Source organism: Ceratosolen solmsi, unplaced genomic scaffold (genome assembly GCF_000503995.2).
Source record: "Ceratosolen solmsi marchali unplaced genomic scaffold, CerSol_1.0 scaffold1, whole genome shotgun sequence".
Taxonomy (NCBI): domain Eukaryota; kingdom Metazoa; phylum Arthropoda; class Insecta; order Hymenoptera; family Agaonidae; genus Ceratosolen; species Ceratosolen solmsi.
The window spans coordinates 7,722,159-7,741,238 of record NW_011948415.1 but is presented as its reverse complement, the minus strand read 5'-3'; the positions used below and the strand labels follow the sequence as shown (position 1 = coordinate 7,741,238).

Sequence of the window (19,080 nt, the reverse complement as noted above, 5' to 3'; positions counted from 1 at the left end):
ACTTACTCATTCACTCGCTCACTCTCTCTTTCCAGAAGTGGCATAAAAGCTTATTTTCGAACAAATGGAACGGCGAAACAAGGAAGATCGAGTCATACTGCTAAAAGAAAACCACCTTGACCCGTTCACGCTATCAAGCGATATTCGAATTTGATTCGCCAACACCTAAAATGCTTGTGTGAATCACATCGAGCTCTCCGAAGGCAAGGAGGAGACCCTTGCACATACTCCTACCTCCTAGCTACATTTTTTATGCGCTCTCTCTCTCTCAGCATAATTGTGAGGTTATGGTCATGTCGGCATTATGATCCCGGTGTGCGGGACGCGTGCGAATTTTGGATGCTCGGTTACTTCAAGAGCTTTCTCCCCTTCGACCTGCCCGGCCAAAATTATCTTGCAATTTCGTCAGACCGTCAAAAATCAAAGAACATTAGGGGCTCATGGTCATGGCTAGCAAGAAAGTAGGAAAGGCAGAGGTGGGTCGAGGAAAGACGAGGAAAGGTTGACCTTCGCCCGTCGCCGGACTGGTGGTGGAGTAGAGTAGCCATGAGACAAGAGACGCTGTGAAGAAAACGAACAAGCGAAAATATGAGAGAGAGAGAGAGAGAGAGAGAGAGAGAGAGAGAGAGAGAGAAATTTATAAGTAGAAAAGGAATGAGTATGGGTCGGAAGGGGGATGAGGTACGGGGAGTGGGAGAGAAATCTATAGGGAGAAAAGGAAGGATATATATATATATATATATATATAATTCTCTCTCTATATATATATAAATATATAGAGAGAGAGACAGAGAGAGAAAGAGAGAGAGTGAGAGAGTGAGAGAATGAGGGAGTGAGGGGACTAAGATGTAGAGGTTGAAGTTGAGGTTGAGGTTGAGATGAAGATTAAGATTGGGATCGAGATCGAGATCGTAATTGAGATGGAGATTGAATGGTGAGTCGTGAGTTTATGCAGCAACTAAGTTTGTGTGGCCGTCGGAGACACGCGTCTCGGGCTCTATAAATACACGGCCGGTCTGCGGGTCTTCTGATCTTCGGAAGCGCTACCAGCCGAGACGACGAGCTATTATTTTCAGCCTTGTCGCACGGACGCGCGCCTCGAAAAATCCCCGAGACAACAAACGACACGAGCACGGGCAGGACGGGCGAATTCGCGAATTGAGGTCGGGACGTAAAAAAGGCATGGATAAGTCGCGAGAGAGAGAGAGAGAGAGAGAGAGAGCAGGAGCGAAGGAGCGGCGTGAGAGCGAGAGAGAGAGAGAGAGAGAGAGGAAGGAACGGGTGCGAGAGAGTCATCGACGCGACGACACTGGGGCGAGATAAGGCATTTGCTGCTTGGACGAGGCCAGCAGGCCGCGCCTCGTCCAGGGCCAGCGAAAAGACGAGGCTCGCGGACCCCGTGGATGCCGGGCAATTTTTAGGTTAAACCCGAGGGACTGGGCTCCGTCCGAGGCCGATAGGCGCTTTACACGGCCGCGTATTGATTTTGCAGGGCGATCGAGGCCGTCGCGGCCTGTTTCGCTGGCCGACCGCGTCGATGGGCCCAAGACCGCTATCGACCGAAACCAAGGAGGCGTCGGCTGGCGGTGCATCACATCCCACAGCTCGATTCGGCGAAATGCGTTTGGCTGGCTAGTCGGGCTCGATAGCACTCCGCTTTTTTCCGGGCGCGCAGCTCTCCTCGAGGCACGCACACGCACACGCACACGCACACGCACACGCACGCACGCTCACACAAACAAACAGACACTTTACCAACCACTGGTCGTACCTGCTAATTGTTTTCTTAGTAGAAGCGCCGACTGTGGTTCTGACATTAATAAAAGTTCCGTTAAATAAGACTAAGGTTGAAAAACAATCACTTTTGGCTTGACTGGAAAGATGGCTAGGTAACGTCGCGCGGAAGCGTACACTGCGCTTGCGCCACCTGCTTTAAAACATATGTTCTTCCGTCAGCAGCACCACGGGGACTAGAGTTAAGAGTAAGGAGAGCGAACCCGATCGGAGGCGAGGTCCGACCGGGTCCCGGCCGCCGTCAGCGCTGCTTTCCTCGCTGACGTCGAGTTCTCGAACTTCTTCTCTTCGTCCAGCCTTCCTTCTCATGCATTCTATCCTTATCTTGACGTCGCATGCTCGCGATGTTAGTTGGCGATTTGGCCGCTAGGGTGCCGGCTCCAATAGCCGCGAACCGCATTGCTTTACACTATCTTCTCCACGTATATTTCTCTCGCTCGAATTTTAGGATTGCGCGGCACGCATGGAGCGCGAGCCTGATTGATTGCACTAAACTTTTTTCTTCCTCCCTCTTTCTTCTTCTCTCATTTCCAGCGTTGTTATATTATGTAAGAAATTCTAAAAAAACAGCGGAGCGTTTTTGTAAGAGTTGCAAGAGAAACGGCGGATAATGATGACAATTGCGGTGGAGTGAAGAGGGCGAGGGATTGAGGGATGGATAGCCTTCTTTTTTTTCTACCTGAATTGAATTAAAATTCGACTCTCGAGTCTTGAGTTTATACATAGAAGCGTATTTTTTTATTTGTTTTTTTTTTATTTAAAAATCGAATTAACAGGGCTAAATACGCGTACGTGCCAAAACTTTACATACATACATCAATGATACATTTCTATAGTATAATTATATCATCCTTATTTTACAGATTTGTAATGTTTTTTCTACTCTATATTCTTGTCTAATTATTATAATGTAGTAATCATGTAATCGCATTGAATTTGAGATTCGATATTTGTATTAAAATAATAAATAGAATTGCTGCTTCGTGAGTGTAATAAATGTCGTTTGGGACGCTTGTTAACGAAAGGAGTAGTTTGTCCGTATGATGACGCATTTATTAAAAACCTATGAGAATGAAACTTTAATATTTAAATAAAAATAATATTATTCGTGGGTGATAGAGTACGTTAGAAGTATAAGTGTATTTTCGGATTTCGTGCTAGAAGGAGCCGAAAAGCGAAGTACCTGAGCATTATTAACTGAGCCAAGGTGGTGGTGGGTGGGGCCGTCATGGAAAAGGGGGGGAGAGAGGATGGTTTTATCATGAAAATTGAAGGACCCCCTTGCAACTGCCGGCCGTGGAAAGTCTCGAGCCTTTGTTTGGGCACAAATAAATTTACAGTTACTTATGGCCTCGTCTTTGATCCTTTAACTACGTTGGAAGAAGTACCACATTCGTAGTTTACGATCATGTTGTAAGATTCCCGTTGCTCTTTTATGACACAAGATTACAAAATCCTTGCCAAGTCGGCCAAGACAGGAGAAATTTACGTTTTGACGATGTATTATTGTCTAAATGTGCTCCCAATGGTCAATATATTTCTTTAGTTGCCTGAAAATTTTAAACACATTGCACAAAATAAATATTTAAAATATTTTCTTGTACAAGCATAATTAGGTGAAATTCATTCATATATAATAATAATTTTCGCATAACTATAGTTCTTATTTAATTTTTTCAATGGTAAAGTTATTTATTTGAATTTTAAGTATTTTTCAGAAACTATTATCGATTTGTAATAATTTTTGTAAATATTGTTGTTAAAAACTTATATTATATGATAATTGTCTTATATTATATGACAATTAAAACTGAAAAATTCGGTTTCTTGGTAATTTTAAATTTAATAGATATAACAAAAAATTAATATTAAATTCATAAAACAAAAGATTTTCTTTAACGTTGATTTGTATCAAAATATTTTGTATAAATTACAGTTAACTACATTAGTATAGTATAGCTGAATTCTAGCTACAAGCAATAATAATTACACTGCTATAATATTTAAATATCATTATGTCATTCAAAATTTCACCATAATAACACGTATAAACTATAATATAATATGCTATGCCATGGTAAAATATTATTTATTCCCAAACCGTTTTAATACATAACATTGTGAATAGAGAAATTTAGAGCAGTAATAATTTGTAGAAATTGCATAGGTCCGTAGTATAGTTAATTGCTACATACGAATATATGTATATTGATAGTTACACTTAGGCAAAGTTATAACTTTTAATGCAGTAAGCATGGTATAACAAGTTGCCTATTTCATTATAAATAAGATTTTGTATAAAGATAATTGCAATGATAGCGTTACGTAAACCGACACGCATGGAAATTTGAATAAACTTATAAAAATTGAATTTGTGTTCTGTAAATGTCATTTATTACATTAATCTATAAATTTATTAATTGTTTATTATGGATGCGTATTTAGGGCGTATTTATTATGCACGCATATGCATGTGTAAGTGTACGTGCGCGTGGTAGAGCGCATTTGTTTGCACGCGCTTGCGCGCACACGCATCTGGTAGAACATGCGCGTTTTGTATATATATGTATATAGTACGTGATTTAGTTTGATTAAACTAAATTTTAAAAGTTTTAAATTATTTTTTAATTAATATTTTTAAAATGACAAATAAAATTACTTATTATTTTAACGTTTATTTCGTTCGTTACTTTTTCTACACTATTGAAAAGCACAAATATTGGACATTTGAGATAATTAGTTATTTTTATTCGGGATTCAAATACTTGTTTAGTCAAATAATTGTTTTACAAAATAATATACCGAAAAAATATTTTGCAAAATATTTATTAATTCAGATTACCCATTTAAAATGTCAATTCTGTTTCAATATTAATGATTACTTTAAACATTTGCAGAAAATGATCAATGTATGCGGATATTTAATGCAATTATTTATAGGCGTTCTTATTAACTGTAAAAAATAACATCCGGAAATATAAAGGTATATCCGAGAATCATCCATACCACCTAGTCGACTAATATTGAATTTTTTTTTATCCTATTTATTATGTTCAAGCGTCAGTTTCCTAGTTATCCTCGACTAACCGATTTAATTTTTCATTCGAGGACTAGAGTATAACTCCAACTTCTGTATCGAGTATTTAAATTTCATTACTTCTCGGAGTGATCAAGCTAGACTAATACCGGAATCGTTTAAATTAGACAATCTTATTCGAATTTGAATACTTGTCTATCTAAAGTTATATTCTCAATTATTTTACTCATTCTTTTTGGTAATTCCTTTTATGTGATAATTCATTTTGTATATATATATATATATATATATACACACACACACATTAAATTGAAAATGTATGTAAATGTATAAATACTTTATTTCCTATTGTTTTTTGCAAAATCAAAGCAATAAGATATATTTTCCATGCAAGTTTAATATTATTAAAAGTTCCGTTGTAATTCACAAAATAACATATTTTATTTATAAAAAGTGTATGTTATTTTTACTTTAAATTTACAAATCAATCAATTATACATAAAATTAAATATAAACGATTATTGAAATAGGATACGATAAAGAGAATATTGGATTTTATTATATAAACATTTTAAACTCAACGAGAGATTTGTTACTGTATGTTCATACTGTATTTATAGAGTATATTTTCTTCTTAAAGGTTAATTAAAAATCATTCTACATAATCATTTCAATTATTATAAATTTTTCAATTAATTTAATTAAATAGTTTAGAACGAGATTATAAATAATTCTGATACTTTGTACCTTCGAGAATATAATACAATATAATATTAAATGGGAGAATATTTAATAATTAAAAGAAGCTAATTAAAAGATGATTTGTTGATTTATTATATTCAAATCGAAAGTGATTTTGTTCAAAAGAATCTTTGTTACTTGTGTTTTAGTTAATTGAAAATCTTTACATTTTTTATTGCTATTTTCATAAGGCTATTGTTAGCAGAGGTAATAAAGTCAGACTCTGAACGGCGCTTTCGAGGAGAGATGTTGCTTATTCAAATATTTTTCTTCAGACTTTTGTAGATTAAAATGAATTTCTTTTCCAATAGATTAAACAATGAAAATTTTTAATAAGGTGCTTCTCTCTGTTATTGGGTATACAAATTGTTGACATTCCAAACGCGGATTTCAAATTAAAAAATTAAAACATTAAATAATTTTTATTGCTTAATTTTCAATACTTAAAGATTTTTAAAGATTTTACTTTGTATACAAATAGGTAAAACAGAAAAAGAAATATAAAATTGAATGTATGTGAAAAACATAGGGTGACATCTTTGAAGAAAAGGTGGAAGCAAAGTGAAGGAATAGAGGAAAAGTCGATAACTATGTGCTAGGCGAAATATGAATGGTAGAACCAGATGAAAAAAAGAGAAAGCGCAAATAGATGAGTAATGCAAGTGCTATAGAAAGAGTGGGAAATAAAGTAAATAATGAAATTTGGAAAAACCAATAAGTAATGAAATTATATTGGAACTCACGCGATATACAATAGACGAGATGGAGAAAAGTGGTAAAAGTACACTAAAGTTATAAAAAGAAAACCTTTCGTATATTTCGTACAAAGAGAAAAACAATTATGATAACAATAAAGGTATATTGAAGAATTTATATGAATGAAAAAGAAACAAAAAAAAAAGACGAAAGAGAAAAAGACAGAAGATTTCATATAGTAAAATATATGTTTACAAAAACAAAAATGAAAGGTAGATATTTAAACAAACTTAATAAATTATGAACTAAAACAGAATTGAATAATGAAATGAAACTTTATGCTTTAAAGTAAACATCAACTAGTATTGAAAATTTGACAATTTAGGAATTAGAATGCGTAATTATCACAAAAATAGCACAAATACAATTGGAGAAACGATAAAAAAAGCAAAAATTATTTAAATATTATAAAACAATATGTGCAAAGAAATTCCATTAAGATGTGATACGATCAATATTGATTAACGAGTTGCTTAAAAAAATATAATTATTATTTACCGTTGATTATTTAAACAACATTACTGTTAATCTTGAATGATTATTATTTACAAATTTTTTATTTGCCTAACTAGAGAAATATCTATTATGAAACTATAATAATTCAAGTCATAATTACAGTTGTTCAAGCTATACCAATTTTAAATTTGTTATTTGTTATATATCTTATTTATTGTATGAAACTGAATTTTGTGCTTAAGTCTATTTAATTATGTATATAATTCTCATTGGTAAGTAGTTTCAAAAACATCAATATGCCAGATTGATTTATAATAAAATCAAATTTTATAATTTTAATAAACTTCATAAATTTTAAATGTCAAAATGATTATATTGCTCATTAAGATTACTATAAATTTATAAAGTATTTAGGGCCGATTTTGGTTGTACCTACATACTCCCACCTAAATCGTTGAATATTTGATAATTGTTAAAATTGTTTATATGTTCCGGAAGTAATAGCATAATATGTATTTGAACATTGTGTTGATTGATTATTGAATGTAATTTTGCTTGTTTTCCATTTTCAGTGCAGGTAAAGCAAATGATGAGTTTTAATATAATTTTCAAGTAAGGATTAATGATGTTTATTATGAATTTTAAAAGATCTGATCGCCAAGTATTAGTAAATAAACGAAAACGTTACAGAAAATGATTGTCAGTAAACAATATGATGTGTTATGTCAACATCATCTTTTTACAATTAATGTATGGAAATCGAATACCATCAACGAATATCTGATTTACTAATAAGAATAATAGGTGAAATAGTAATCGATACTCTATTTGTACATTAACGAGAAACAAAATCTAATGACGATTACAAAAATATTCTTGATCATTTCTCTTCTGTTATTCATAATTAACATTTTTATTGTAACCATGTAGTATTAGTATTTTTAATAAAAATTAGGTATTATACATATTTACAAATATCTTTTATTTAATCTTTCATCTTAATTTACAATAAAAAATACGTACAGATTATGATTATGATTCAGATAATATAATTGTATGAAACTGGATTGTAAAAATTCTCTAAAAAAAATTATCTATATCTGAAACACACTTTTTCTCATTAAAAATAATTATTTCTTTTATTATAAGCTTTTCCTTTTAAATATTATAATATTTTTAATATATTAAAATATATTAAAATGTGCACACGTGAATCTAAAAAACATTAACATTAATATTAATCTAAGAAACAATAATATCATGCTTACCGAAATTTCATTATAAATATAATATATTTGTTATTTAATTTAAAAAACATTGTCATTTTTTACATTATGCATTTAATTCGTTTAAAAATAGTGTAATATTGATCGATGTATTATAAAATATTAAATTTATTCTCTAAGTAATCCTGTTTTTGGTTTCGTGAAGTAGCATTAGTCAACCATTATAAATTCATATTATACTCGTATTTTTATAAATACAATGAATACTTTTAAAGATGAATGCTGAAACAAAATAATTAGATCAAGATCATTTTGATTAATACTCTATATATATATTAATATAAATGAGGATTTCATTTCTTTCTTTCAAAAATCAATATATTGTATATTTTTAAATAAATGATTTATGTAGCAGAATTTTTGCTTGAAAGAAATTATTCGAAGCTCGTTTGATTCCTTTCAATATGTTTATATGAGAGGGAAATTTATAAAGACAAAAAATTATAGAATTAATACTATCATCTCACACTGAATCAATTTAAATTTGATTTCGAAATATTTTTAATTAATATAAATATATAAAATATATTTCGAACATATTTTCTTCAAATAAAATAATATTTAAAATGAAATATAATATTTCAAAAATTTATATTAACACCATTAAATATTTTATTATTAAGTATAAAGATATACCGAGTAAAAATCGTAATATGAAGTATCATATACTTTAAATAAACTTTTATTTTACTAAAGTATCAATTGTTTAAAAAAATAAGTTACAACACAATAAAGATAAAAACCGTTATTTATAGTTTTTAATAACGAGTTTTGATTACACGATAAGTTGTTGAAACTAGTCACTTTTAACTAATAAAAAGCTTTTTATGCATGTAACAATTTTAAATTTATATTTGATAATACAATTTTATTAATAAATTTCAAAAATTTCTATTATTCATAATTTCAAAATTAATATTAATGTTTATAGTCTTCGAACATAATTTTAATATTTAATAATTTAATTAAATTATAAGGATATAAATGAAGAATAGTAGAGATGAAGAAACAGAATAACGGAATAAGATGAAAGAAAGAGGAGAGATTAGGAAAATGTACTCGTGAGAAGGTGACTTGTAAAAATAATTGAATATAAGGAGTGCCATATATAATATAGTATAATGATGAAAATTTTCGTAATAAATTTTATAAAGAAGACGTATTTAATGCAATGGTCAGTCCTGAATAATAATTTGCGATAGTCAAGTTTGCGAAATTTTGCCATAAATGCTATAAAAATTATTTCAATAGATAGGTGTATGAATTAAGAATGGTTCATTAGTTGGTTAAAAAGATGAAAAAACACGTAATTTCCATAATAATATATAACGTACAATAAGAGAGATATAATAAGAAGTAAGAACAGGAATTAGGATGTTTTTATTCTACAACACGAAAAACAATAAAAAAAGGGAACAGGGAAATTTTAGCATATGAGAGGCTAATAAAAACTAAAAAAATATTGTAGAGTGGCGAATTTATCAAAAAATAAAATGCATAGGCATTCATCAGAGTAGTTGTAAATGTAAAGTAATGTAAAGTAAATGTATGTAGATGTAACTTACAGATAAGATCAACGTAAAAGTATGTAAAGCGATGTAATTGAACTGTATAGGAAACGTGAGATAAGGTATAAAGAAATCCGAATTTAATTGGGAAGGTAATGTAGATTTAATTTATGACAGGAGTTTGTTAGAACCGCTTGAATATACTAAAGATATAATTCAATTAACATAATATGAATAAGTTAGGAAGAGGAATATATAAGTGGATAAATGACCCAATAATTATTTATCTAATAAAGGAAGTAACATTTATTTTAAGCAATAGTTTTTAAGAATAGCTTCGATCATTTTTCGGTTACATATTTTAGATTAAAGATAACAGAGAAAATAAGGATATTTATATTAATTATCATTGTACAGACTTCCATAACGAAAGTAGGAGATAGATTATAGATCTATCAGTAAGAATATACGATAGAAATGGAATAGCGAACTTTAAAAGATGGAAAGATAAAAGAATCGGTAATATATTAATTAATTATTAATTAATATATTAGTAAAACGAATAATTATTGCAAATACTAGTGAATAAGGTACATTGGTACAAGATATCAAAAATAATAAAAAAAATCTTAGGTAATATAGACTAGGGGGATTGAATTATCACGAATCAGGCACTTATTAAAACAGCCAATAATAGAAGATAAGTGAATATAAATTTAATAGATATTAAAGCAATATGGATATTAAAGCAGTGTTAATTTATTTAATTTATAGTCGTGCAGAGATTTATGATAATATTTGAAATTATGTCGTCATTTAGCTGCTAATTACAAATTATTAGAAATAGATGTTTTCATCTATTGGAAGCAAAAAGTACGATGGATGTACCGCCGTGTAAGAAATTAGTACTTGAGTTACTATGTTAAGACGTATCAAAAAACAAGAATTATGTACTTGTTCAAATCAAAATATTCTTTAGAAATGAAATAACCAAAAAAGAATGCTGGTGAAAGGTAACAAATTTCTTAGTCGAAAGATCACTATAGTGATAAACATTTTTCAAACGAAAAATCGACATTTTATGCTTCTAGGATCTGAATTTCTATTTTAGAAAGTTTTTTTGACGGATATGAAAGGATTGCCAAAGTTTTTATTCATTAGCAAAAAAAGTACAAAATTTAAATTCGAAGAGGAATATTGCGAGATTATGAAAAAAGTAGAGAAAAAATATATAAGAAAAAATTATATGGATAAATAACAGAAGCAAACAAAATGCAGGTATTAGCTGCTAAGAGATGAAGTACTTATACAACGTAATTAGCAAGGATTTAAATTACAATAGTTACATGGATAAGAAGGAAGCATCGGCAAGTGGGCTTGAGAAAATAATTTTTTCTTATATATTTTGTCTCTACTTTTATTCATAATCTCGCAATAATACATAAGCCTTTGAAAGAAATTTTCAAAACATGGTTTTAATGTTATTGTTACTAATAGTAATATTAAATATGAGTATAAAGTGATTTAGTATTAAAACAAAAACACAATTTAAAATATTGAAAACAAGCAACACAAATATTATAAAGTGTAATATTGAACGATAAAATAAATGTAAAATCAATAAGTGATTATAGACTTGTTATATAAGCAATAAATTAATTACGATTTGAAATATTATTAATAAGAAATAGTAGATAATATTATCATTGTAGTCAGATTAGGTATTTATTTTAAGTAATATGGGTTAAACTATAAATATCGATATATAATCTCGATATATGAATATCGCATGACTATAAATAAATTTGAATGGGAGGAATCTTAGCACTGCAGAATTATTGAAATTATATTATTTGTTGCAATTCCTTTAATCGTTTATTGCTTCATCTCTAGAATAATGTTAAGAACTTGAATTTTTCAATTTACGATTGAATTATAATTCAATACTTTACTATAATTAGTTAACTTACGTTTTTATTACATTTACATTTTTATTACATTTTTATACTTGTATATTTATTACATATTTTTATATTTTCAAATGAATTCAAATTTTTATGAGTTTTTTATGCATTGAATTATAATATTATTGATATTAAAAATTTGTTTATTTATACAAATTTAATACTACTATTTAAACAAATCAAACTTTCAATTCTATAGTTTTTAGTGATACTAAAAGAATTTTTTTTTTTTTAAATTACAATATTAAGTAATATTAAATAAGAAATTAAATAAATACAAAAACAGTAGTAAAAGAAATTGACCAAATAATTAACCTTTCAATATTTAAAATTGTCAATAAAAATATATAATGGTTATCTACAATATTACATTCACTTGATTTTATAATATTATTACGTAATCAAAAATAAAATTACCCTATGATGTGTGAACAATTGAAAATCATTAGCCTTTTCATAACATATTTTAAACAAAAACTTTCAAATTTATTAAAATAATTATTAGTAAAATATCTTTGCATTATTACTCAATACAACATAAAGACATATTTATAATAAAATAAACATTAATTCCTTGCGATGAAACATTTTAAATAAATATTTAAGAATACCATTTTAAATTTATTAACCTATTATATTTTCTTATAATACAAAATATCGGAATTGATTGCTTTTTTTTTAATGTAAAAAACTGATTTAACAAAATTGGTCCAGGAGCCTGAGTAGATAATTTGATTTGATTATTTTTCATAACTAGGGCATTATTGTTAATAAAAAATGTCATAATGTTACAAATATAACATTAAATACCAACATTTATTTTATTGAGTTTCATTATTAATTGGCGAATGTTTCATTCATGCATATTTTCTATAATTAATTATAGAATTTAATTATATATATTTTATTGCAATGCTGAAGTACCTATTAATAGAATACGATAAAAAAGAAATTAAATATTTTTATTAAATGAGTAAATAACCATGAAAAAAGATTCAATATTTTGATGACTTCTTAATGTTTATATTTCCGTACAATATTTTTGATTAAATGTATAATTACAGTTTTTAAATAAACATTATATAAATTTATATATTAATAATCATGATATAGTAATATAGTTTTAAGAAAAAAGAAATTAGTCATTATAAATAACAATAAAATAATGGAGAATCGATAAATAATGAACAAAATGATAATGAAGATAATAAGTAGTGGACAATAAGTTCGTAATATAAATTGTTCAAGTATATAAACTAATCTATCTATTTTTTGTCTTTAAGATAATATTCTTCTTCAATTTAAGCGTTATTTTATTTAAGCGTTTCTCTTTTTGCATGTATTTTTGTTTAATGTTTTTGGAGCTATCAATAAATAACAGTTATTTCTTTTTGCAATATATCTTTATTCTCGATGAAATTTGTATGAAAAAAAAAACCAAAATTTTTATATACTTGTATTATATAGTTCGTTCGGGGACATCATCACGACTACGAATATAACACATAAGTTTATTGATATTGCCACTACGTGATTCGTTATAATATAAATCTAGATCATAAAAAAATTGTTCTTTTTACGAGGTATCCGTTGTTTATTTCCGTGTTTTAAATTCAATTGTTTTAATTAAACGTTTTAATGTAATTATACGTTTATCCCTTTGTTAAAATTTAATCATTCATTAAATTAGTAAAATGATTGAAGTATTTATCAAGAGATTTGATTGCTCATAAATGTAATATAATATCAAATAATCAATTTGAATTTGCTTATATATTTATGTAATAAGAAATCAGTGGAATGATCAAGGCTATTTTGTAAATTAAAATATTTTAACACTGAAATGTAACTAATATTACTAAATTAAACTTCCTAAAAGTAAAACGAATACGCTTCAATTATTTAATTTATTTTCTATTATTTTAAGTAAAATATCGGCTTACTTAAAACAGTATGTCGTTCACAATATTTTAAGAATATAGAATACTTATTTAATATACGAAAATAAATAATGAAAAATCTTATAAAATTTACTGAAAAATTACTAATTAGATTAATTTTCACGATATCGGAAAAGAAAATGATCATACATTTCTTATATTGTTTATTATAAATTATCCTATATTATCAATGATATATTTTAATTTAATCAGAAATAATATAATTTAAAGTATTATAAAGTTATTATTAAATTTGTATTACACTGAAGTTTTATTTTTTACAAAATATTACTAATATAAATTATGAAAAGAGTATTTCAATAATTATTATTTCTTAAAAAATTATAAAATATTTAAACAACATCGTATATGATAATATATAGAATATGTTATATCGTATTCAATTTTAAACTATAATTTTGTTACATAATAAAGTAAATCCATTATTTTTAATATATAATTTAAACGTCAAATTTAAATGAATTATACTTATATTTTTTATTCATTACATGTTTTTTAGTTATACATTGAAGCATTTAGAATGTTTATGTTTATTTTATTAATTATTACATTTCAGAAAAAATATGACGCGAAGAAAATGCTCCATTAATTTAATTATTATTCGTGAAACAGTTGTTACGTAATTAAGAAAGAGCATATATATATCATCATAATGGTTTTATTGATTTTATTAGTATTTCTTTGTATTTATCAACAATAACAAACGAACTAATTATATAATAATTTATTTGTTAATAATTTGGTTTAAGACTACTATAATTATTATATAATAATTATAATTTAGCTAAATAAATTTCTTAAATGAGATTGTGAATTTTCAATAATATCTTTGTTGAAACAAATATTATTATTCATAGAGCATTGATAATAAACAAACATTGTATTAGCTTTTATTTATTTATTTACAATTAAATATGACGTAAATAAGAAATATTAAAAATTGTATGTAGTGATTTCAAATACTTATAGATTAATAGAATTTATAAAGAAAATATTAATTTTTATGTTTAAAAATTATATTATTAATAGTAATAATTAATTAATGAGTAAAATTAATATTAATAATAATGATAGTAATAATAACATAAGAAGCTAAATAATTCTAATATCTATAGCACTAAGTTAATTGAAAATTTTATATTACAGATTGGTCAATCAATATCTGTGTACATAACCTAATTATTAAAAAGATTTTCATTATTAAAAAATATATATTGTTATTGTATAGATTATTTCATGATAATATATTCTTATATTTTCACACATAGTATAAGTTATTTTGTAGAACAATTTTAATAATCGAAAGATATTCATTATGATTAAAAATGTTATTTTATTTTATTATTTTTATTATTTATTTTACTTTATTATTTTTATGTTTATTCGAATAAATTATTTTAAGTCTTAATTACCAGGCAATTTTATAGACAATTAAATAGAAATTAATAGACGTATTTTGATACTATATAAAGAAATTTTACTATATAAAGAAATGTAATATTGATTTTAATAAAAAACAAAAACTACTCGTTCAATATAATTAAAAATAAATTCAATATGTAATAGTATATATTAAAATATTAACGAGTAGTTTTTGTTTTTTATTAAAATCAATATTACATTGGGATAAAGTTAAGTTTATTTTTCTTTATGATATTTGTAATAATACTATTAATGATTTTATAAAATTATTTTAAGCTCTTCATTAGTCATGTAAATAATTTATATGATATATTTTTAAGGCAATTTTTAATATTAAATAGTAATATTCATGTAACGAATATCGATTTTATCATATGATGTAAACTTCTAAAAAGTAATTTATAGATTTAGGATATAAATAGTGTATCAGTTAAAATAAAGTTGTATGAGCATAATTATAATAAACTTTTGAATTCGATAATGTATAGTATATAAGTAATGCGAAGTAAACTTATGTACACATATGTTAATATTTTAATTTTATTGTTTTTATTTATTACTTACGACATATATATATATATATACATACATGCATTCGTACATGCTCTCATACATACATAGATATGCTTATATGCATCTATACTTACATGCTTTCGTACATGAATGCATCCATGCATACAACACACATAAATACACATATGCATACATGCATGCATGTGTATATATACATATACTCGCGCATGCGCAAACATAGCACCCACACACACGCGCGCACGCACATATATATATTTTTGTTGTTGTTGCTCGACAAACAATTAAACAGACGTTAATACAATATTGTATTTTACATCAGAACGTCGATTTTAAATAAAGTATATTTACAATCTGTCAAGAAATTTTCTTTTCTTCTTTATTTTTCATTGCTAATGTAATACATTTGATGTTGAGGAATAAACGTCACATATAAATCCAGTCTAAGCTCGATTTTCTTCATCATGACGTTTCCGCGTAGAAATATTTTCCAAGTCACTCGTCATATATTTTAGCACGTACACACAAACGCAATGGAATGCGAAACGTGTATATAAAATATCGATTATTATTTCCGGGCACTCGGCCGAAGGCTTTTCGGCAACAAACACCACCGTGATCGCTTTCATTCGCTCATTTATTACACTTATTTTCTTTATGGATTCTTTTTAAATATTTAATCTAATTGATTCATCGGCTTTTTTAATTTAATAAAACGATGAAATTTGATTTTCTTTGCATTACAAGTGAAAAATTCACTTTAAAATTGGCGCAAACGCTCTGTTTATTATTAGCGTAAAACTCATTTTAACTGCACTTCTACAAAAATAATGTTAAATTTTAAAATCATTTTTTTCAATAATAATAACATTATCTTATTTATATTTTTGATATTTCTTCAGTACATCATTTGCAATATTAACACAAGTTTCTCCTTTTCGGAAAACGTTTAAATCTGTTACATAAATATAATGTATTATACAATCAGTATCAAAGTTTACAAAAAATCCAAACATGATATAACAAGAAGTTTTATAGATTTAAGTAAAATCTGCATTAGTTTTAACGTTTTATACAATACTTTTCATGGTAGCAGTTTAAAAGATTTTATATAACTAATTTCGAAATGCTTATTGAGAAAAGAGCAGCAATGTATTATTAGAAAATGTTCAGCTTTTTACAGTAGCGGATTATGAATAATTTTAAATAGTTATTAAATCGATAGAAAATAATATTTTTATTTTATTACTAATGGAATCATCATATTCTGTGAATTTTGTTTTTATAATTTTAAGTTATGATTTCTTCTTTATTGTAACATCTACAATAAATTTTACTTCTTGAAATTCGACATTGATCATTTGAGCCATGAGTATTGATTAAGCGCGACCGATTTAATGATAAAAGTAAGACAGTATTTTATTTACAGCTTATTTTTATTAAAAATATAAATCATCAAGTATTTATTATTTTCGGATATCGATGAAAACTATTTTGTCATAACGAAGAATTATTAATTTAAAAATAGAATTTACACGGTTAAGCATTAATTTATAAATATTTAAAGTTTGATTTTATATTTGATTTTATATTTTTAATTCTATACTCCGTATATATTCAATAAATTGAATAAAAGCAATTAAACAAAATTAAATTTCAACATATTTTCTTAAGAATTTCCAAAATAGTTGTAAAATAATTATTCCATTATATGAAATTTTCATAATAAAATTAAGTAAACATAAACACAACCACAAACATAAACAAAATAAAATAATATATAATAAGCTCGAATAAGTTAATTCAACGAATTTATTAATTTTAATCAATACAATAAATTACAGTATTCTTACCAATATAAGAGTGTAATTGAAAAGCTTTTAGATTTTGTTATTTTCAGCTCTTTGATTGGTGTATGCTCACTCTAATTAGTGGAAATAAAAAAAGGTTAATTGTTTATGAATTATGCAATAGATTGTATTGTAATGAAAATTTATGATTCATCAAAGATAAATATGTTGCAATATAAAAGAGAAATCAAATGGAAGTGTATTTAAGAAGGAGATATATAAATGGATAGATAGATGGGGGAGGGGGGGGGGGAAGAAACCGTGGGAGAGCAAATGAGTTAGAGTGGTGGACATACTCAGAGGTTTATGAAGAAAAACAATTCCCATGGCATGTTCTTTCATTGGAATTTTCTAAATAAAATTGGCAGATAAAATTTTTGAAGTGCGTCGGAATTGAGATAGTGACTATGAGTTTGGTCCGAAATCTTCGTCCCTTAGAGGCGCGTGGGATCCCTTCATATTTCCCGAGAGAGGGCAATAGAAAATGAGAGCAAAGACACGTAGAGGTCAAAACAAATAGATCAGTAGATGGAGTTTTTCATTTTTTTCATTTTCTTTACCTTCGTGAACCGAGTCAATGAAAATTTCTCATAATCTCAAATTCTTATAAAAGTTTAATGACCAGCAATTTCAATTATTTCTTTTATCTTTATATTAGAGTGAGTATACTTCATTGAACATTGTTTTTATTTCGTTTTTAACGAAGAGTATAGAGTAAATAAAATTTGACACACTACTTTCATTATATTTCAAGAATTTTTAATATAATAATATTCACATTTCTTCATTGGAATTCATTTCATCTTATTCTTAGAGATAGTGTGAAATTTCGACGAAATAAGGAAAAAGATTATGAAATGATCGTGATGCACTCCTGATATCACATACAATTATTTTATTTAAAAAAAATAGAAAAAGAAAATCAAGAATCCCTCGACTATTATTAATCTAGAGTCAATATTATATTTCCAGTTATTGAAAGTACGCATTGCCGGGTATAGGATTAATGTGCGCTACGTTTGTTTAAAACGTAAATTAATATTATCACTTAAATAGTTCATTATATAAAATATAAGATGTTACGTGAGTAAAACTTAGAAACTTTACGTACACAAAAATATTATTACCTATGCGTTTGTTTGTACAGAACAATCGAGTATTATTTTAACAGAGTGAAAATTTTATCGTTAAAAATGCTATTAGTCTTATATTTTGAAGAAATTGAACAGGTGCGCAATCATTGAAATCGTAATAACGAATATCGTCTATTCTCGCAGATTACAAAAGTCTTTCGCAATACTAGACGCGAGAATGCGAATACAATAATAAATCAAGTATTGCCATTAAGTGCCAAAGAACTAACAAAGTCTTGACTGTCTTACAATGTTTAGAAACAAGCGTTAGACTTTAATTATTGTTCATTATAATTCATTATCGACAATACATAACCCTAATCTATCTCATAAACGCGTAATTCTAGATGGAGAAAAAAATATATATGTAAAAAAAGAAAAAAAAAGAAAAAGGGCTAATGAATGCGGGATGATTTCCATCGAAGATTAAATTCGCAGTTAATTCACATTTCCGTGTTCTCCTCGTCGATGTCCTCGTCGAGTTCCGGAAGCGTATAGACAGCCGGCGGCGGCACCGGCCTCAAGTGATCCTCGAGCTTAAGGATGGGCTTACAGTCGCGTGTCACGTCCACCTGATTGTAGGAATCCTTGAGTATGTTAATCTCGTTCTCGTGTGTGAAAATGCTCGCGGGTGGCTCGCC

At 27.2% G+C, this 19,080-nt stretch overlaps 1 protein-coding gene across 1 annotated transcript in view; it reads right to left on the bottom strand.

Moving 5' to 3' along the window:
- The window catches only part of Ube2g1 (ubiquitin-conjugating enzyme E2G 1), a 5,325-nt gene extending 3,353 nt beyond the window's left edge, over positions 1-1,972 (bottom strand). Inside the window, exon 1 of the mRNA XM_011507797.1 lies at positions 1,772-1,972. Coding sequence (XP_011506099.1) covers positions 1,772-1,817 — 46 coding nt within the window. The 5' untranslated portion in view covers positions 1,818-1,972. The remainder of the gene's footprint in view (positions 1-1,771) is intronic.
- Between the last annotated feature and the right edge of the window lie 17,108 nt (positions 1,973-19,080).